General features: G+C 43.3%; 1 protein-coding gene across 1 annotated transcript in view; it reads left to right on the top strand.

The window, feature by feature from the left end:
- LOC117560232 (snake venom 5'-nucleotidase-like) overlaps window positions 1-19,748 on the top strand; it is a 29,464-nt gene extending 9,716 nt beyond the window's left edge. The window contains exons 2-9 of the mRNA XM_034237077.1: window positions 7,356-7,578; window positions 7,697-7,885; window positions 9,879-10,076; window positions 15,668-15,822; window positions 16,116-16,224; window positions 17,495-17,644; window positions 18,457-18,654; window positions 19,091-19,748. Coding sequence (XP_034092968.1) covers window positions 7,356-7,578; window positions 7,697-7,885; window positions 9,879-10,076; window positions 15,668-15,822; window positions 16,116-16,224; window positions 17,495-17,644; window positions 18,457-18,654; window positions 19,091-19,272 — 1,404 coding nt within the window. The 3' untranslated portion in view covers window positions 19,273-19,748. The remainder of the gene's footprint in view (window positions 1-7,355; window positions 7,579-7,696; window positions 7,886-9,878; window positions 10,077-15,667; window positions 15,823-16,115; window positions 16,225-17,494; window positions 17,645-18,456; window positions 18,655-19,090) is intronic.
- The last annotated feature ends 2,412 nt before the right edge of the window (window positions 19,749-22,160 follow it).

Below are 22,160 nucleotides of genomic sequence, written 5' to 3'. Positions count from 1 at the left end.
TTTATTTCCTGTTACTTCTGGACCATGACGGTTGGCCAGCCTTCATCGTTTAACTGAGTGGAATATGTTGAATATGTTTTACCAAAATGTTGGCTATATGTTAAGGAGTGTTCAGTAGGTTGTGACAGTGCACTGCAACATGTTTGATTTAATTTATTTTGGTCTAATTTATTTTTATTTATCATATTAATAATATATGTTTAGTATGGTTTTGGAAGTGCGCTCCAACATATTTGTTGATCTTGTTTATTGGTAAAATATTATTTGTTTTAAAGTTCAATAAATGGTCAATGAATAATCGTCAAAATAATCGTGATATCAATTATTGACCCAAATAATCGTGATTATGATTTTTGCCATAATCGCACAGCCCTAGTTTGATGTATCGATAGCTGTTGAAGCCTCGGCTGGTTTTAATTATCTTAATAGCTGAAACTCATTTGAGGGAAACGTTTTAATGGATCTATTCAATCTTTCCGCCAAATAAATTGTGTTGGAGAAATACTGAGGCAATAAATCGAGACATAGACTTCCTCACAATCAACAGAGCTTTTGTCTTCATTTTAAAATAGGTGTTTTAATGTTGTCGGAACAGACTCTATATGTTATCTGGGTTTCTGAAAAAGCCCCTGTGCACGCAGGTTTGAACTGCTTCTGCAAATCATTCATTACTTTCCTTATTAGTTAACAACTTCCTGTCCTGTATACTTTGCTTGACCTTGACTTCTAATATGTCACTTGTGTAATTTGTGGATTAGGAGACTGCTTCCCAATGAGAAAGGTGTTTTGTAGAGTTATATCTGCAGGCTTCTGTGTTCAGAGTATAAGGACCAAGGCCTCTTTCCATTCTGACAGATGATGTCCTCTATCTTCTTTCATGGAAATATTTACAGTTTCCTGTATCTGGATACATTTACATTCTTGCTCTTTACCGAGCGCACAGGAAGTCAAAGGGTTTACTCCAAGAAATTACACTAAAGGAGATAAACACTTCAGAGTTTAAACTGTGAACAAACTGTTAAATGCTTAAGAGATTAACTGATGGATCGGTGTCTCTACTTTAAAGAGTCCTCTCCTGCTGATGTTCAGGTGTATATCAGTATGTAGTGTCTCTACTTTAAAGAGTCATCTCCTGCTGATGTTCAGGTGTATATCAGTATGTAGTGTCTGTACTTTAAAGAGTCCTCTCCTGCTGATGTTCAGGTGTATATCAGTATGTAGTGTCTCTACTTTAAAGAGTCCTCTCCTGCTGATGTTCAGGTGTATATCAGTATGTAGCAGTGCTGGAATTGGGCCGGTACTCACCGGTACGCAGTACCGGCACTTCTGGTTCTGACCCATGGAGTACCGGCACTTCTTGCTCAGTACCGGCATGCTGGCGGTACTCCGGTACTCATGCACCGTGCCAGTACTCAACACTCTCCCGCCGTTCTTATTATACATCCATATATATATATACAGCCGCCCGGTACTCAGTAGATGCGTCATGAGGTGCCGAACGGACATTCTCATCGCTCTAACCGCTGGAGTTTCACAGCGGCTGTCAGCTGTTTACTCCTGTCATTCAAACAGAACGTGCTGGAGAGGGGGCGGGGCTTATCTTCTCCATGTAAATACTGTGGTGGAAACGACTATGTCAAAATTAACCTATTTGACCGTGATTTAATAGTAATACACGTTTCAAAATAATAATAATAATAATGCCGAAGTAACAACATACTGAAAACTGTTAGTAAAACCATGTTTTAATGCTTTACAATTTACATACCTAGATGCACGTGTGTTGTGTTTATGCAGTGCAACTCCCACCCAGTGGGTGGCTATGTAGAGTGATAGAACAGAGCAGGCACGCCCCCGAGAGAAGGAAAGCAAGTCACGTCACAAATTAGCATTTCTAAAATGTTAGCGTGGATTAATAAAAGTGCAAAAAGACAACGGTTGTCGCCGGAAGAAACTTCAAATACAGAGAATGCTGTGCCTGTGTTGGAAATTGTGTCTGATGGGGAGCTTTCTTTGGTTGATCCTCCTGCTCCAAGTTCTAGTGCATTAGCATTAGCACTAGCTCCGCCGCCTCCTCCAGAGCCTCTAACGTTAGCTGCTGCTGGCGCAACTGCCACCACCAACACCGGGCAAAGCGATGCACCTGACTGCTGGACAACGGACCAGGTGCAATATTTTTGCAAGACCAATGCATGGCTCCTTCTTAAAGATAAGAAGCTAGGATGTCGGATATGCAGAGATGTCAAATCTGTGGGAATACACACTGGACAAGGACTGAAACTGTCAACTGAATGGGGTGAGTGTGCAGTGTCTCATTTCGGTGTTGACAAGGGCAAACAACAAGCTAGCCTGAGAAAAAAAATCAAAGAACATAAAGAATCACAAGCCCATGTAAAAGCTGCTGACATCCTTACATCTGCTTCACGTGAAACTATTCAACATCAAGTGCAGTCTATGCATAAATCTGAATTAGACACCACTATCAGAGTTTTTCGAACGGCATATAAAATTGGCAAACATAGCCGGCCATTCACAGACATGCCAATTGATTTGAATGTACAGAAACTGAATGGGCTGAACGTGGGCAGGGTTTTGCACTCCAATAAAACCTGTGGCGAAATCATCGACCACATAGCTCATGAGCTGAAGAAAAAAATGGCAAAAGACATTACAGAAAACCAAAGAAAACTCTGTGTTTTGGTCGATGAATCTACCACTATTAGTGGTAAAACGGTGCTTGTTGTGTGTCTACGCTCAGCATTAGCTGATGCTGAGCCCGAAACGTTTTTTGGGGAGCTGATCGAGTTGGATGGAACAACGGCTGATGACATCACAAAGGCGTTAATGGAGTGTCTTGGAAGAGATTTTAACGAGGACTTTTTAGGTCAGTGTTTCGTTTCTTTTGCATGTGATGGGGCTTCAGTCATGCTAGGGAAGAGAACAGGCGTTGCTACCCAGTTGTGTAGTAAATTCCCAAGCCTGTTTGTGTGGCACTGCTCCAATCATCGTCTAGAGCTGGCAGTTGGGGATGTGGTCAAGGAGGTCTCAGGGCTCAATCATTTCCAGATCTTTTTTGACAAACTCTATTCCTTGTTCCATGCCTCCCCCAAAAATCAGAGGCAGTTAGCGCAGTGTGCGCAAGCAGTCGGACAGCGTCTCCTGGTGATAGGGCGTGTTTTGTCCATCCGCTGGGTGGCTTCAAGTGAAAGGAGCGTCAGAGCAGTCTGGGAAAACTACCGAGTGCTTCATGATCACTTCACAAATGCTGCAAACGACACGAGCAGGGATTCCAGAGACAGAGCAAAGTACAAGGGCCTGGATGATGTGCTCACATCTGCAACGTTTGTCAGCAATCTGGGACTGATGTACGATGCGCTCACAGAGCTCAGCGACCTCTCTCGGCAACTCCAAAAAAGAGAGATGACACTGCCTACAGCAGATAGGCTCTTAACTCGAGAAATACGAGTTTTTTATTCCATGGTCACCATGCCTGGCCCACACATGACTACAGTTCATACAGCTCTAGCTGAGAAGTCCTTCAAGGGTGTTGCCCTGCGTGAGAATGGCAGGCTTGTACATATTCATGCAGGTCAGTTTTTCCGCAGTATGGTAGAGAATCTGAGACACAGAATGACTTCCACAACCTCCTCTCATGTCAGCACAAGAGAAATCCCATTACATGGCCGGGAGGCCCGGGACAATCAGCTAATCCAGGACATGAAAGTTATCCATCCTGGAAGTTGGCCTGAAGAGGAGTTAGACGTACAGTATGGGGACGTAGAGGTGCTACGTTTGTGCGAAGTGCTGAAAGTGGACAGAAGAGAGACTGTTCAGGGCTTTCGCGAATACAAGGAAACCAGGGCATCCCGTACACCTGCTGCCATGGAGCCTCTACTGAAAGCAGTCCGAACCATCGCTGTCTCCACTAGTGAGTGTGAGCGGGCATTCAGCTGCATGAACGATATCCTTACTGCAAAAAGGAATGCTCTCTCTGTCAGCCGACTGTCCAGCCTGGTTTTCATTAAATGTAATGGACCATCACTAGGACAGTTCAATCCGGAACAGTATGTGAGGTCCTGGCTGGCAAAGGGAAGAAGAAGTGCTGATGAAAGAGCCTGTCCAGCTCCAGCCCCTGATACTGATGTCCCCAAGGCCTTCTGGAGCCTTTTCTAACAATGTGAAGTATATTGCAAAGCAGCTCACCCAGTGAGAAGACTTTTGGCATAATCTGCCGATTTGTACAGATCCTGGAGATAGAAGGACTTCAGACCAACCAGGGAGTTATCTGATCAGCTTGGTGTTCAATGTAACTCTTTACCATGGCTCAGACTTTGTTACTTGCAGTTACAGTTTCTCATTTTAGATTGTGCAAATTTTGCATTTGTTTTTACATGTTCTTTGTTCATGCTCTTTATCATTTTTCTGAGTTGGAAAGTTAGATTGCATCATAGTTTACTTTATACATATTTGTATTCTTCAGTGGTGAAGTATATTGCAAAGCAGCTCAGCCATGTGAGAAGACTTTTGGCACTTTTTCGTTTTTCGTTTTCTGAGTTGGAAAGTTAGATTGCATTCAAAATGTACAAAAATACTTAATTTTGTTAAAGCTTTTTATAAAAAATGCTTCTGACCAGAGCTTTGTTTCCTTGTCATTAATGTTGAACACCACCAGAGGGGCTCTCACCTGAAAGGTCTCTGCTTCATGTGTCTTCAGCAGAAGATCTAGACTTTGATTGCTATATTTTCAGTTAATATTGACCTTACTGAGCTTTAGCCATATCCGCTGCCTATCATAAAAAATGTTAAGTACAGTGAACCTATCTAAAATATACAGTAGTAAAGAGACAAACCCACCAGCATTATAGTAGCCAAATTCTTGTTTGTGGGCTGTATATATAAAATTGACTTGAAAAAGTTGCTTATTTTAGAGTACTGGCACCTTTTTCATTCCAATTCAAGCACTGGTATGTAGTATCTGTACTTTAAAGAGTCCTCTCCTGCTGATGTTCAGGTGTATATCAGTATGTAGTGTCTCTACTTTAAAGAGTCCTCTCCTGCTGATGTTCAGGTGTATATCAGTATGTAGTGTCTCTACTTTAAAGAGTCCTCTCCTGCTGATGTTCAGGTGTATATCAGTATGTAGTGTCTCTACTTTAAAGAGTCCTCTCCTGCTGATGTTCAGGTGTATATCAGTATGTAGTGTCTCTACTTTAAAGAGTCCTCTCCTGCTGATGTTCAGGTGTATATCAGTATGTAGTGTCTCTACTTTAAAGAGTCCTCTCCTGCTGATGTTCAGCTGTATATCAGTATGTAGTGTCTCTACTTTAAAGAGTCCTCTCCTGCTGATGTTCAGGTGTATATCAGTATGTAGTGTCTCTACTTTAAAGAGTCCTCTCCTGCTGATGTTCAGGTGTATATCAGTATGTAGTGTCTCTACTTTAAAGAGTCCTCTCCTGCTGATGTTCAGGTGTATATCAGTATGTAGTGTCTCTACTTTAAAGAGTCCTCTCCTGCTGATGTTCAGGTGTATATCAGTATGTAGTGTCTGTACTTTAAAAAGTCATCTCCTGCTGATGTTCAGGTGTATATCAGTATGTAGTGTCTGTACTTTAAAGAGTCCTCTCCTGCTGATGTTCAGGTGTATATCAGTATGTAGTGTCTCTACTTTAAAAAGTCATCTCCTGCTGATGTTCAGGTGTATATCAGTATGTAGTGTCTGTACTTTAAAGAGTCCTCTCCTGCTGATGTTCAGGTGTATATCAGTATGTAGTGTCTCTACTTTAAAGAGTCCTCTCCTGCTGATGTTCAGGTGTATATCAGTATGTAGTGTCTCTACTTTAAAGAGTCCTCTCCTGCTGATGTTCAGGTGTATATCAGTATGTAGTATCTGTACTTTAAAGAGTCCTCTCCTGCTGATGTTCAGGTGTATATCAGTATGTAGTGTCTCTACTTTAAAGAGTCCTCTCCTGCTGATGTTCAGGTGTATACCAGTATGTAGTGTCTCTACTTTAAAGAGTCCTCTCCTGCTGATGTTCAGGTGTATATCAGTATGTAGTGTCTCTACTTTAAAGAGTGCTCTCCTGATGATGTTCAGGTGTATACCAGTATGTAGTGTCTCTACTTTAAAGAGTCCTCTCCTGCTGATGTTCAGGTGTATATCAGTATGTAGTGTCTCTACTTTAAAGAGTCCTCTCCTGCTGATGTTCAGGTGTATATCAGTATGTGTATCTACTTTAAAGAGTGCTCTCCTGCTGATGTTCAGGTGTATATCAGTATGTGTATCTACTTTAAAGAGTGCTCTCCTGCTGATGTTCAGGTGTATATCAGTATGTAGTGTCTCTACTTTAAAGAGTCCTCTCCTGCTGATGTTCAGGTGTATATCAGTATGTAGTGTCTCTACTTTAAAGAGTCCTCTCCTGCTGATGTTCAGGTGTATATCAGTATGTAGTGTCTCTACTTTAAAGAGTTCTCTCCTGCTGATGTTCAGGTGTATATCAGTATGTAGTGTCTCTACTTTAAAGAGTCCTCTCCTGCTGATGTTCAGGTGTATATCAGTATGTAGTGGCTCTACTTTAAAGAGTCCTCTCCTGCTGATGTTCAGGTGTATATCAGTATGTAGTGTCTCTACTTTAAAGAGTCCTCTCCTGCTGATGTTCAGGTGTATATCAGTATGTAGTGGCTCTACTTTAAAGAGTCATCTCCTGCTGATGTTCAGGTGTATATCAGTATGTAGTGTCTCTACTTTAAAGAGTCCTCTCCTGCTGATGTTCAGGTGTATATCAGTATGTGTATCTACTTTAAAGAGTCCTCTCCTGCTGATGTTCAGGTGTATATCAGTATGTAGTGTCTCTACTTTAAAGAGTCCTCTCCTGCTGATGTTCAGGTGTATATCAGTATGTAGTGTCTCTACTTTAAAGAGTCCTCTCCTGCTGATGTTCAGGTGTATATCAGTATGTAGTGTCTCTACTTTAAAGAGTCCTCTCCTGCTGATGTTCTGGTGTATATCAGTATGTAGAGTCTCTACTTTAAAGAGTCCTCTCCTGCTGATGTTCAGGTGTATATCAGTATGTAGTGTCTCTACTTTAAAGAGTCCTCTCCTGCTGATGTTCAGGTGTATATCAGTATGTAGTGGCTCTACTTTAAAGAGTCCTCTCCTGCTGATGTTCAGGTGTATATCAGTATGTAGTGTCTCTACTTTAAAGAGTCCTCTCCTGCTGATGTTCAGGTGTATATCAGTATGTAGTGGCTCTACTTTAAAGAGTCCTCTCCTGCTGATGTTCAGGTGTATATCAGTATGTAGTGTCTCTACTTTAAAGAGTCCTCTCCTGATTCCATGTTTTGCTTTTTTCTCCCAGGCTTTTGGGAACCACGAGTTTGATAACGGTTTGGAGGGTCTGAAGAAGCCGTTTATGGAACAGATTCTGTGTCCCATCGTCAGCGCTAATTTAAAAACGGACCCGAGTATTGCGGCGACTTTTGGCAAATCTTATCTCCCATATAAAATCCTGACGGTGGCGGGAGAACAGGTGGGAATCGTGGGATACGTCTCTCAGGAAACATCAGCGCTGTCCAAACCAGGTGAGTCGAGAGCAGAAGTTACCCCTGAGGTTTTCCTCTTCAGCCGTCAGCAAGAGTGAGAGGGAAATGTTGGTTTGAAGAGGAAAAAGATCAGATATTGTCCCTTGTGTCCTGGCAGGTCCTCTCCTGCTCTTCGAGGCGGAGATTCCCGCTCTGCAGCTGCAGGTCGATAAGCTCCGGACGCTCGGGGTGAATAAGATCATCGCTCTGGGTCACTCTGGGTTCAGAGTGGACCAAGAGATCGCCAGGAAGGTCAGAGGGGTGGATGTGGTGATCGGAGGACACAGCAACACTTTCCTCTACACCGGTAACAACTCCTCTGATATTTAATATGGTGTTTATCTCTGGTTTGACCTGGGCTCAAATTGGGCAATCTTCACCCCTCCGTCGGTATTAGAGGAATAATTCAGATCCTTTACTTCACAATAAATACTAAAATCATGCTTTAAAATACTCCACTACAACTAAAAGTCAGTATAAGGTATATATAAACTGTATTTTTTTTTTTGTATCTGAAATAACAATAAAAAAAACACCCAAATAATTTAAGATAATTTCAATTTTGAAGGCTTTTAAAGGTGTATAGATTCCAATTAAGTTTCTTTAAATTATGTATTGTTTATTCTGGACTTTCAGCAGTTACTGTAACTCTTCGCAACTTAAGTTTTTTATAAAAACATCATAAATCTTGTGTTTTAAGGTACATAAAGCTGTAAGATGAACATATGTGTTATGGAATAGACGGAGGACACAGCAACACTTTACACCGGTAACATCTCTGATATTTAATATGTTTTTATCTCTGGATTGTCTTGGGCTAACATTGGGCAATCTTCAACCCTTTACTTAAATAGAAATCATGCTTTAAAAATACTCCACTGCTAATAAAAGTCAGTATTGTATATATAAACTCTATTTTGTGTGTGTATTACATGCAGAAAAAACAGAAATAACAATAAAACACACCCCAAAAATATTTAAAGCTACATTAAAATGACTTTAAGGGTTAAAAACCTAATAATTCATGTGTTTTATATGCAAAAATAAAGTGTTTTAAGGTAAATAAAGCTGTAAGAGGAATATATATGTTATGGAATAGACGCCTTAAAAGAAACTACTCAAGTAAAGAACCTTAAAAATGCAATTAGGTTGAATATTACGATGAAAAGCAGTGCTACATCTGTATTATTTGTGTTGCTAGGTAGAGAAAAAAACGTGTTTCTTCGTCCCCTGTTGGTTAGAGTCAGATTCCTGTCCCTCGCGTCAGAGCGGAAACTCTGAGTCCGGCTGAGATCAGGAGTAAACAAGTGCAGCTTTATATAAACAAGAGGAGGAGGGGGGAGAGCACCGTGATGCGTTCAAGGACTCTTGTGAAGTACAGTTTCCTGCCGTAACATTCTTTTACAAGAGGCTTTATTCTGCAGACACTACATACTGATATACACCTGAACATCAGCAGGAGAAGACTCTTTAAAGTAGAGACACTACATACTGATATACACCTGAACATCAGCAGGAGAGGACTCTTTAAAGTAGAGACACTACATACTGATATACACCTGAACATCAGCAGGAGAGGACTCTTTAAAGTAGAGACACTACATACTGATATACACCTGAACATCAGCAGGAGAGGACTCTTTAAAGTAGAGACACTACATACTGATATACACCTGAACATCAGCAGGAGAGGACTCTTTAAAGTAGAGACACTACATACTGATATACACCTGAACATCAGCAGGAGAGGACTCTTTAAAGTAGAGACACTACATACTGATATACACCTGAACATCAGCAGGAGAGGACTCTTTAAAGTAGAGACACTACATACTGATATACACCTGATCATCAGCAGGAGAGGACTCTTTAAAGTAGAGATACTATATACTGATATACACCTGAACATCAGCTGGAGAGGACTCTTTAAAGTAGAGACACTACATATTGATATACACCTGAACATCAGCAGGAGAGGACTCTTTAAAGTAGAGACACTACATACTGATATACACCTGAACATCAGCAGGAGAGGACTCTTTAAAGTAGAGACACTACATACTGATATACACCTGAACATCAGCAGGAGAGGACTCTTTAAAGTAGAGACACTATATACTGATATACACCTGAACATCAGCAGGAGAGGACTCTTTAAAGTAGAGACACTACATACTGATATACACCTGAACATCAGCAGGAGAGGACTCTTTAAAGTAGAGACACTACATACTGATATACACCTGAAACCTGTTCTCACTCTGTCTTTATCTCCTCTCTCTCCACTCTTTATTTCTCAGGAACCCCGCCCTCCACTGAAGTCCCAGCAGGAGATTATCCCTTCATGGTGAAGTCAGACGACGGGCGGCAGGTTCCCGTGGTGCAGGCGTACGCTTTCGGGAAATACCTGGGGTTCCTGAAGGTGACATTTAACGAGGCCGGGGATGTCCTGAAGGCAACAGGAAACCCCATCCTGCTGGACGGCAGCGTGACGCAGGGTAAGAAAAGTTTTTATACCAAGTGGTGCAGGAATGACTCCTTTATAGCCCAACATTAGCCCCCTTTAGCTTAGCGGTGGTGACGTGAAGTCATGTGACCGTGCTGTAGTTCCTTTATAGGACAACATTAGCCTCCTTTAGCTTAGCGGTGGTGACGTGAAGTCATGTGACCGTGCTGTCGTTTCTTTATAGACTAACATTAGCCGCCTTTAGCTTAGCGGTGGTGACGTGAAGTCATGTGACCGTGCTGTAGTTCCTTTATAGCCCAACATTAGCCGCCTTTAGCTTAGCGGTGGTGACGTGAAGTCATTTGACCGTGCTGTAGTTCCTTTATAGCCCAACATTAGCCGCCTTTAGCTTAGCGGTGGTGACGTGAAGTCATGTGACCGTGCTGTAGTTCCTTTATAGCCCAACATTAGCCGCCTTTAGCTTAGCGGTGGTGACGTGAAGTCATGTGACCTTGCTGTAGTTCCTTTATAGCCCAACATTAGCCGCCTTTAGCTTAGCGGTGGTGACGTGAAGTCATGTGACCGTGCTGTAGTTCCTTTATAGCCCAACATTAGCCGCCTTTAGCTTAGCGGGGGTGACGTGAAGTCATGTGACCGTGCTGTAGTTCCTTTATTGCCCAACATTAGCCGCCTTTAGCTTAGCGGGGGTGACGTAAAGTCATGTGACCGTGCTGTAGTTCCTTTATAGCCCAACATTAGCCTCCTTTAGCTTAGCGGTGGTGACGTGAAGTCATGTGACCGTGCTGTAGTTCCTTTATAGCCCAACATTCGCCGCCTTTAGCTTAGCGGTGGTGACGTGAAGTCATGTGACCGTGCTGTAGTTCCTTTATAGCCCAACATTAGCCGCCTTTAGCTTAGCGGTGGTGACGTGAAGTCATGTGACCTTGCTGTAGTTCCTTTATAGCCCAACATTAGCCGCCTTTAGCTTAGCGGTGGTGACGTGAAGTCATGTGACCGTGCTGTAGTTCCTTTATAGCCCAACATTAGCCGCCTTTAGCTTAGCGGTGGTGACGTGAAGTCATGTGACCGTGCTGTAGTTCCTTTATAGCCCAACATTAGCCGCCTTTAGCTTAGCGGTGGTGACGTGAAGTCATGTGACCGTGCTGTAGTTCCTTTATAGCCCAACATTAGCCCCTTTAGCTTAGCGGTGGTGACGTGAAGTCATGTGACCGTGCTGTAGTTCCTTTATAGCCCAACATTAGCCGCCTTTAGCTTAGCGGTGGTGACGTGAAGTCATGTGACCGTGCTGTAGTTCCTTTATAGCCCAACATTAGCCTCCTTTAGCTTAGCGGTGGTGACGTGAAGTCATGTGACCGTGCTGTAGTTCCTTTATAGCCCAACATTAGCCTCCTTTAGCTTAGCGGTGGTGACGTGAAGTCATGTGACCGTGCTGTAGTTCCTTTATAGCCCAACATTAGCCGCCTTTAGCTTAGCGGTGGTGACGTGAAGTCATGTGACCGTGCTGTAGTTCCTTTATAGCCCAACATTAGCCGCCTTTAGCTTAGCGGTGGTGACGTGAAGTCATGTGACCGTGCTGTAGTTCCTTTATAGCCCAACATTAGCCGCCTTTAGCTTAGCGGTGGTGACGTGAAGTCATGTGACCGTGCTGTAGTTCCTTTATAGCCCAACATTAGCCGCCTTTAGCTTAGCGGTGGTGACGTGAAGTCATGTGACCGTGCTGTAGTTCCTTTATAGCCCAACATTAGCCGCCTTTAGCTTAGCGGGGGTGACGTGAAAGTCATGTGACCGTGCTGTAGTTCCTTTATAGCCCAACATTAGCCTCCTTTAGCTTAGCGGTGGTGACGTGAAGTCATGTGACCGTGCTGTAGTTCCTTTATAGCCCAACATTAGCCGCCTTTAGCTTAGCGGTGGTGACGTGAAGTCATGTGACCGTGCTGTAGTTCCTTTATAGCCCAACATTAGCCGCCTTTAGCTTAGCGGTGGTGACAGTGAAGTCATGTGACCTTGCTGTAGTTCCTTTATAGCCCAACATTAGCCGCCTTTAGCTTAGCGGTGGTGACGTGAAGTCATGTGACCGTGCTGTAGTTCCTTTATAGCCCAACATTAGCCGCCTTTAGCTTAGCGGGTGGTGAGGTCGTGAAGTCATGTGACCGTGCTGTAGTTCCTTTATAGCCCAACATTAGCCGCCTTTAGCTTAGCGGTGGTGACGTGAAGTCATGTGACCGTGCTGTAGTTCCTTTATAGCCCAACATTAGCCGCCTTTAGCTTAGCGGTGGTGACGTGAAGTCATTTGACCGTGCTGTAGTTCCTTTATAGCCCAACATTAGCCGCCTTTAGCTTAGCGGTGGTGACGTGAAGTCATGTGACCGTGCTGTAGTTCCTTTATAGCCCAACATTAGCCGCCTTTAGCTTAGCGGTGGTGACGTGAAGTCATGTGACCTTGCTGTAGTTCCTTTATAGCCCAACATTAGCCGCCTTTAGCTTAGCGGTGGTGACGTGAAGTCATGTGACCGTGCTGTAGTTCCTTTATAGCCCAACATTAGCCGCCTTTAGCTTAGCGGGGGTGACGTGAAATCATGTGACCGTGCTGTAGTTCCTTTATTGCCCAACATTAGCCGCCTTTAGCTTAGCGGGGGTGACGTAAAGTCATGTGACCGTGCTGTAGTTCCTTTATAGCCCAACATTAGCCTCCTTTAGCTTAGCGGTGGTGACGTGAAGTCATGTGACCGTGCTGTAGTTCCTTTATAGCCCAACATTAGCCGCCTTTAGCTTAGCGGTGGTGACGTGAAGTCATGTGACCGTGCTGTAGTTCCTTTATAGCCCAACATTAGCCGCCTTTAGCTTAGCGGTGGTGACGTGAAGTCATGTGACCTTGCTGTAGTTCCTTTATAGCCCAACATTAGCCGCCTTTAGCTTAGCGGTGGTGACGTGAAGTCATGTGACCGTGCTGTAGTTCCTTTATAGCCCAACATTAGCCGCCTTTAGCTTAGCGGGGGTGACGTGAAGTCATGTGACCGTGCTGTAGTTCTTTATAGCCCAACATTAGCCGCCTTTAGCTTAGCGGTGGTGACGTGAAGTCATGTGACCTTGCTGTAGTTCCTTTATAGCCCAACATTAGCCGCCGTTAGCTCAGCGGTGGTGACGTGAAGTCATGTGACCGTGCTGTAGTTCCTTTATAGCCCAACATTAGCCGCCTTTAGCTTAGCGGGGGTGACGTGAAGTCATGTGACCGTGCTCTAGTTCCTTTATAGCCCAACATTAGCCGCCTTTAGCTTAGCGGGGGTGACGTAAAGTCATGTGACCGTGCTGTAGTTCCTTTATAGCCCAACATTATCCTCCTTTGGCTTAGCGGTGGTGACGTGAAGTCATGTGACCGTGCTGTAGTTCCTTTATAGCCCAACATTAGCCGCCTTTAGCTTAGCGGTGGTGACGTGAAGTCATGTGACCGTGCTGTAGTTCCTTTATAGCCCAACATTAGCCGCCTTTAGCTTAGCGGTGGTGACATGAAGTCATGTGACCTTGCTGTAGTTCCTTTATAGCCCAACATTAGCCGCCTTTAGCTTAGCGGTGGTGACGTGAAGTCATGTGACCGTGCTGTAGTTCCTTTATAGCCCAACATTAGCCGCCTTTAGCTTAGCGGGGGTGACGTCGTGAAGTCATGTGACCGTGCTGTAGTTCCTTTATAGCCCAACATTAGCCGCCTTTAGCTTAGCGGTGGTGACGTGAAGTCATGTGACCTTGCTGTAGTTCCTTTATAGCCCAACATTAGCCGCCTTTAGCTTAGCGGTGGTGACGTGAAGTCATGTGACCGTGCTGTAGTTCCTTTATAGCCCAACATTAGCCGCCTTTAGCTTAGCGGGGTGACGTGAAGTCATGTGACCGTGCTGTAGTTCCTTTATAGCCCAACATTAGCCGCCTTTAGCTTAGCGGGGGTGACGTAAAGTCATGTGACCGTGCTGTAGTTCCTTTATAGCCCAACATTAGCCTCCTTTAGCTTAGCGGTGGTGACGTGAAGTCATGTGACCGTGCTGTAGTTCCTTTATAGCCCAACATTAGCCGCCTTTAGCTTAGCGGTGGTGACATGAAGTCATGTGACCGTGCTGTAGTTCCTTTATAGCCCAACATTAGCCGCCTTTAGCTTAGCGGTGGTGACGTGAAGTCATGTGACCTTGCTGTAGTTCCTTTATAGCCCAACATTAGCCGCCTTTAGCTTAGCGGGGATGACGTGAAGTCATGTGACCGTGCTGTAGTTCCTTTATAGCCCAACATTAGCCGCCTTTAGCTTAGCGGGGGTGACGTGAAGTCATGTGACCGTGCTCTAGTTCCTTTATAGCCCAACATTAGCCGCCTTTAGCTTAGCGGGGGTGACGTAAAGTCATGTGACCCTGCTGTAGTTCCTTTATAGCCCAACATTAGCCTCCTTTAGCTTAGCGGTGGTGACGTGAAGTCATGTGACCGTGCTGTAGTTCCTTTATAGCCCAACATTAGCCGCCTTTAGCTTAGCGGTGGTGACGTGAAGTCATGTGACCGTGCTGTAGTTCCTTTATAGCCCAACATTAGCCGCCTTTAGCTTAGCGGTGGTGACGTGAAGTCATGTGACCTTGCTGTAGTTCCTTTATAGCCCAACATTAGCCGCCTTTAGCTTAGCGGTGGTGACGTGAAGTCATGTGACCGTGCTGTAGTTCCTTTATAGCCCAATATTAGCCGCCTTTAGCTTAGCGGGGGTGACGTGAAGTCATGTGACCGTGCTGTAGTTCCTTTATAGCCCAACATTAGCCGCCTTTAGCTTAGCGGGGGTGACGTAAAGTCATGTGACCGTGCTGTAGTTCCTCTATAGCAGGGGTGTCAAACTCAAGGCCCGGGGGCCAAATCCGGCCCGTGACTTCATTTCATGTGGCCCCACAAGTGCTTGCAAAGAATATGATATGTTTATTATACGGTTACATGCCGCTTTATAGAAGCACGTCGCCCATAAACTAAATGTCCCACAACAATGCATCTCAGAATTTGCCTTTTTTTCTTAGAATTTTACTTTTGTCTCAAAATGTTACTTTTCCCCCAAAAAAATTTCATTTCTTTTTTTGGATTTTGACTTTTTTTCCATAATTTGGCTTTTCCTTTTAAATCATTTTGTGACATTTTCACTGAAGAGACTATCAATTAGACTTCTGCTTTCAGACGTAGTTAATTTACTCTATCTGATAATAATCCAATGCAGAGGCAATAATGTAATATAATATATTATTTAATATATATGAAACATTTATATATGTATTTTTAGATAGTCTTAACTGGCCCTTTGAGTGCAACCATGATGCTAATGTGGCCCACGATGAAATTGAGTTTGACACCCCTGCTCTATAGCCTCATGTTAGCTTTTTACTTCGGAAATCATTAAGTGGTGTTAATATGTGGAGATTATCCTGCTGAACTAAACGTGTAAGTATCATAAACGTTGAGATTATTTTCTGCAATAATCACTTGGAGAAATCCCATTGGACCAGGGAGATGGGACCAACACAGACATACCACACCCCTGCACCACTATTACTATTTCCCATTACCTTTTGTTACTGAAATACACCACCTTGTTTTTTAATGTTTTTAAATCTATGGCTGTAGATCCGGAGTTTCTTGCCGATGTGCAGGAGTGGAAGAAGAGTCTTGCAAACTTCTCCTCTCAGGTGGTCGGACAAACCCAGGTTTTCCTGAACGGCTCGGCGGAGGAATGTCGCTTCAGAGAGTGCAACCTGGGAAACCTGATCTGTGACGCCATGGTGAGGAAATTGGACGTAGATAAATAAAAATAAAGGCATCGCAGATGGAAATGAGCTTTGAGTAAACTCTACGACTAAATAATCTTCATCTTCTTACCTCAGCGACTGCCTTTCTTTTTATGTTCCAACAAGAACCATTTTAGGAATCTATCCCCGTGGATATTGGAACAGCAAACTCCCTTGAATTGTTTAAAAGTAAATCTTTTTTAAATGGGTTAAGTGTATTATTATTATTATAAATAAATCGTGATCGTAAAGTGTGACTGTGGCGGCGGTTCCTCTTTGTTTCTCAGATTGACAACAACATCCGGTTCTCCGACGGCCTGCAGTGGAACCACGTCAGCGCCTGCATCATCAACGGAGGCGGAGTCCGGACCTCCATCGACGAGAGAACCAGGAACGGTGCGTCACTCCGTTAAATATATAGTATTTCAATCAGGTGCAAATACTTGTCTTTAGCATCCTTTTTTAATGCTAAATTGTTTCTTAAAAATACTTATTTTTTATTATCTGTTAGGGAATCATTTGCTTAGGTATTCAACCTTCGACACAGTTCATCATTTTCTCTTCTCACTGTCTCCTGTCCCACGGCATAGTTCTACGGCCTTGGGTATTGCTGCTATCTCTCTTAAGGGGGAGGAGCTTGGGTATTGCTGCTATCTCTCTTAAGGGGGAGAGCTTTGGTATTGCTGCTATCTCTCTTAAGGGGGAGGAGCTTGGGTATTGCTGCTATCTCTCTTAAGGGGGAGGAGCTTGGGTATTGCTGCTATCTCTCTTAAGGGGGAGGAGCTTGGGTATTGCTGCTATCTCTCTTAAGGGGGAGGAGCTTGGGTATTGCTGCTATCTCTCTTAAGGGGGAGGAGCTTGGGTATTGCTGCTATCTCTCTTAAGGGGGAGGAGCTTGGGTATTGCTGCTATCTCCCTTAAGGGGGAGGAGCTCTAGTTAGATTCAGGGTCCATATTGGTTTAGTCTCGCTGATAGAGAATGTTGATTATTACACTCTGAACCTGGAGCTACAGAAAGAGTTCTTCAGAATTGATTGTGGCATCTCAACCGTGTGGTCAGATCGTGGCCCTTTGACATGTCTTGTGAATTCTCCGGCCGACAAATAAACCGTCAGTGTTTGCCATCAAAGCTCCAGCTCTTCTCGTGTCTCTCTGAGTCCTGTTTCTAATTGCTTCAGAAGTTTCCCTCACAATTATCCCTATATATTTATTTCTATACTACCTACTTTGCAATTTATTTTGTTGGATTGTTTATGTTCACACCACCAGATACCAAAGCTAATTCCTTGTATGTGTATAAACTTGATTCTGATTCTGATATCCAGAGGTCTAAAGTAACTAAGTAGATTTACTGAAGTACTATTTTGAGGTTTTACGCTGCTATGGACATTCTTGCACTATTGTACATTCCCAAAGACATTGAAGTGACTGTTATTTTGTATATATTGATTGTTGTTGTTGTACATGTGTCTGTTGATTGTGTATATATAGGATATACATGTTTTTATACATATTTTTATATATATTAGTTTTGTATTTGGGATTGTGGGAACGGTATTTCGATCTTTGTCTGTACACACAAACTGAAAGATGGATGATACAGTTGACCTTGACTGCATGATTCGCCCATTCGCTGAAGATACTGTGTTTTCCGTGTCGTCCGCAGGCTCGATCACCATGGAGGACCTGATCTCCGTGCTTCCCTTCGGGGGAACCTTCGACCTGGTGCAGCTGAAGGGCTCCACGCTGTTCAAAGCCTTCGAACACTCAATGAGGCGATACGGACAAAGCACCGGAGAGTTCCTGCAGGTCTCAGGTACCTTTAAACACGACATGTATGTTAGTTCGAGCTTCTGAGATCCGCATGGTTTTTAATTGTGCTTTAATGTTCAAAAAGCTCTTTATTGTTCTCACTGCCTGTGCTGCAGCACCTCTTTTCACCCTCTGTCTGAAACCAGAGCCCAGTCTGCTCTGATTGGTTAGCTGGCCGGCTCTGTTGTGATTGGTTAACGGCTGTTCCAGTCACAAGATGGAGGAATAGAAAGCAGTATTCAATGTTTACTTCAGATTAGCTCCACGTCAGAAATGAGCATGCTTGATGTCTCTCTCCATAGAGGCTGAATCATCATGTTAATCACATAGCTATCTGTGGCAGCGGGGTGTGGTTAGGGCGCCGGCTGCTGGAGGGATGGGAGTGGCTCGGCTGGATACTAGACAGCTGATCAGAATCAGGTTAAGCTCGGAGTATAAATGCTGGGAACCTGGTTCTGCTCTCTCGCTTGCAGTAGGCTGGATCCTGAGGAACAACGGACCCGAGCAGCCTCAGGATCTAGCGGGTCATTGTCAAAGCTTGTTTTTGTGAACTTCCCCCTCCGTGGCAATAAACGTGGTCATTTTTCACAATCCCCCTTCTCCTTCGTCCATTTTTAACCCCCGTGTGAACTAGAATGTTCACACCATCATATGCCTAAAACAGTCCTGATGCTCTTCTAGGTAATCACATATCCTGTCGTGTTCACAGCTACAGTTGGGATGCTGTTGTTATCATGTCACTCTGATGTTGGAGGAGGACATTCAGTGTTTTCCCAACAGTAGTAAATGTACGTTTGTCTCTGTGTCCCCCTGCAGGGTTTCGGGTGGAGTTCGACCTCTCGGGGTCACCCCCGTTGCTCCGGAGCCTCAGCATCCTCTGCACCCGGTGCCGAGTCCCTCAGTACGAGGAGGTGGAGCCGCAGGGGGTCTACAAGGTGGTGCTGCCTTCATACCTCGTAGAGGGAGGAGACGGGTTCTCCATGTTCCCCGAAGAGATGCTCAAACACGACAGCGGTGAGGAGACGTTTATATATTTGTATTATATTACAGGGTTTTGCGTGCACCGGGTAACAGGAACGCTGCTCCCTCAAACCAAAATGCTGATTTTCCCCGTAAAATGTTAGTGATGCCAGAAAACAATATTTCTGTTCCTCAAAAACTGTATAATTACTCCAGAAATATGAGAATCAAACAGAGCTTCAGACGGCAGAGACAGCATATATTATATTCAATTATATTACAGGGTTTTGTCTGCCCCAGTCTGCTCTGATTGGTTAGCTGGCTGGCTCTGTTGTGATTGGTCAACCTGCTTACAGATGTCCCGCCCCCTATTTTTGCCAATGAATTCCGTTTGAATGGTGAAAAGTTGTCAATAATTGTGTTTATTTATCTTATCATCGTACTGGGGAGTGATAATGTTTTAGTGATCTTTACAATTATTTCCTTCCAGGGGATTTGGATATTTCCGTGTTGTCGGACTACATCGGTCGGAAACAGAGAGTTTATCCGTCTGTTGAAGGACGGATCAAGATCTTTAGCTCGGCTCCGAGTCAAACTCCTCTGGTGCCTCTGGTGCCTCTGGTGTCTCTGCTGTCTCTGCTGTGGACGCTCTGTGGGGACGCGCTGGGATGAGTTCACACAGAACACAGAGGAACATGTTCAGGTTCAAGATCTAAAAGGACTGATGGATGCTCCTCTTCTGACAGGACTAAAAATACCACTTTCGAGCATGAAAGGTGCTGTTGTTATTATTATGGACTTGTATTTGGTGCTGAATGAGGATGAGTTCACACAACGTACCTACAAGTCAAATTAAAGCTTACATTTTGAGTTCTTTGATGTTTTCATATTTTTGGACATACAATACTACAACTTTTTTTAATTTAATTTGGACATTGTGACGCCCTGTGTGTGACATCATAGTGTGATTTGGTTTTGATGGTTTAACACACACACACACACACACACACACACACACACACACCACACACACACACACACACACACACACACACACAGTGCTCTCATGCTCTTCACACACCACTGACTCTACTGATCATCCCATCTGTATATATTAATTTGCTTAATAAAGTTGTGTTGAAACGGTTGAAACGTACATCATGGTGCTTTCGGGTCCTGACAAAAGGGGGCTCGTCCATTTCAGCTGTGTCGTTTATTCTTTACATTTGGTTATATTTGAGGATTTCAATTAGTGGCTATTCTGTCGCCTTTCTTCCGTACAGAGCTCTTCTCTCTCTCTGTGTGTGTTTTACCCAGAGTTCAGAGCAACAAAGCCTCCTCTGTGGATTCCTGGAGGAAACGCCGGCTGCTTGTTAATATCTTGGATCTGATTGGCTGCCAGAGCGGAGACGAGGACATTCCTGCTTTTTATACTTTGGATTCATTTATTCAGGGAGTTCCCAGTTTGACCCACAGCCCGAAACCTTGTGTTTTTAACGACGTACTACACTTTGATTTTTAATTATTTATTACATTTTTCTACTTTCACTTGAGGAACATTTTGAATGCAGGAATTGTACCGTAACGGAGTATTCCTACACTCTGGTACTTCTACTTTTACTCAAGTACAAGATCTGAGTACTTCTACTTTTACACAAGTACAAGACTCGAGTACTTCTACTTTTACTCAAGTACACGATCTGAGTACTTCTACTTAATTACAAGATCTGAGAACCTGTATTATTTATTACATTTGTCAACAAACTAAAGCAAATTCTAGTTAATTTTCTTTCCTAATTTTTATGACAAAATATAAGATACGATAAAGAAGTACTTTATTGATCCCAAATTTGGACATGTTTGTGTTGCAGCAGCATACATGTACATGTACATTGCCATGTACATGTACATGTACATGGCAATGTACAATACAAATTAAAAGACTATAAATAAATAATCCAAAATGTAAACATCTCAATAGAAACTAGAGAATATAGTTCCTGAAGAAATTGCTAGTGGGAATGCTTTATGCTGAAAAGCTGACTCTAAACTGCAGAATGAAATGTGTAAGAAGAAAGTGAAGAGTTTAGATTGAAATGAAACATGAACACAGCAGGGGGCTTGAATGTGTGATGAGAGAAGAAAAGAAAGTGAATAGGCTTGGAAAGCAGCAGAATATTTGAACTGCAAACTTCTGAACTAACTTGATGGCGAATGATCTGTTGCCACGCCAACGGCATTTGATGACATCCCTTAATACGCTTAGATGCGTTGATGGCTGCATTGTTACCAAACCTGTGAAGTTATGAGAAAACCGTGTTTCATGGTGAGCATTGTGTTGCCATGGCAACAGCATTTGAAGAAATCTCAAAACTGTCCCATAGATGTCTTCACGGCTGGACTGTTAGCACACATGTGAAGTTTGAGCACTTTTTGAACATTTTCATAGGAGTTATACATTTCATTAGGAGGTTACATTACTCTCTCTCTTCTCTTGATCGCCCTCTTCTCTCTCTCTCTCTCTCTTCGTCATATGATGATGACACCCCATCATTGACGTAGAGCTGTTGAGGGCAGGACCTTTAACCTCTACCTGAAGGCTGCTGCTCTGAGCGTGTCTGCTGGAGCGATGACATCATCGTGTTCCATGACACAGGTGTTTATATTTGAGCTAACGAGGTGTCCAGAGATCACAGGTTTCCATGGTGATCAGTGAGAGGAGAGCATTTCCATCGTTCTGAATGAGAGATGAACCTCTTACATGTGAAAGTTTTGTGGAAGAACCGTAACAGATATCTGTGAAATTTCACAACGTGAAGCATGTCAAGGAAGTTGAGTATCTGAAGTGTAATTTTTGTGTACTTTCGGGTTAATAATGTGGCCTTTTTGGCATTTAACTAAAGGTGTGCGGCTGCTACCGTGAGGACATATATATATTTTTCAAGCTACGAGATGTTTTCCTACGTTTCTCATGAAGAATGATGTCTCAGGAATGTAGGGTTTGGGAATTATGGCAGGTTTAAAAGAAAATATGAAGGCAAAACAAAATCTGTCCTCCACTCTAGCTGTGACATCACGCACTCTAAAATCTGAAGAAGGCCTCTTTAACAAGGTCTGAACAATGTTTAATATCTGTAAAAGTATGAATCAGATTTAAAAGTTGTGTTACACGAATAATGTCAGAAAGACGTGTAACATTTTAAAGTTGGAATGAGGTTCTGAGTGAAAGTATGATATGAACAGTTAGCAGTTGAAGTCGCATGAAGATTTGTTGAAGTCTGAAGATTTTCTCCATTGACTTCAATGTTAAAAATGTGATGTATTATGGGAAGTATCTCTGGAATTATGAAAGTTATGAATGAGAAAAGTAAGAAGCCATCGATTCCCGACCGAGCTGAACGTTTTTGATGTTTGAACGGAGTTTCTGCGATGTGGAATGTGGGAGGGAGTGCTGTGTCAGCATTCCCACTGAATAAATAGCATTAAAGAAAAGTCTATCTAATTGAATCTAGTGAATTGAAGCAATGCATCTTGGGAATCTTAGCATGGATTTCATTGGC

Source organism: Gymnodraco acuticeps, unplaced genomic scaffold (assembly GCF_902827175.1).
Source record: "Gymnodraco acuticeps unplaced genomic scaffold, fGymAcu1.1, whole genome shotgun sequence".
NCBI lineage: Eukaryota > Metazoa > Chordata > Actinopteri > Perciformes > Bathydraconidae > Gymnodraco > Gymnodraco acuticeps.
The sequence above is the reverse complement of the archived record's forward strand: the minus strand, read 5'-3'. Positions and strand labels throughout refer to the sequence as shown.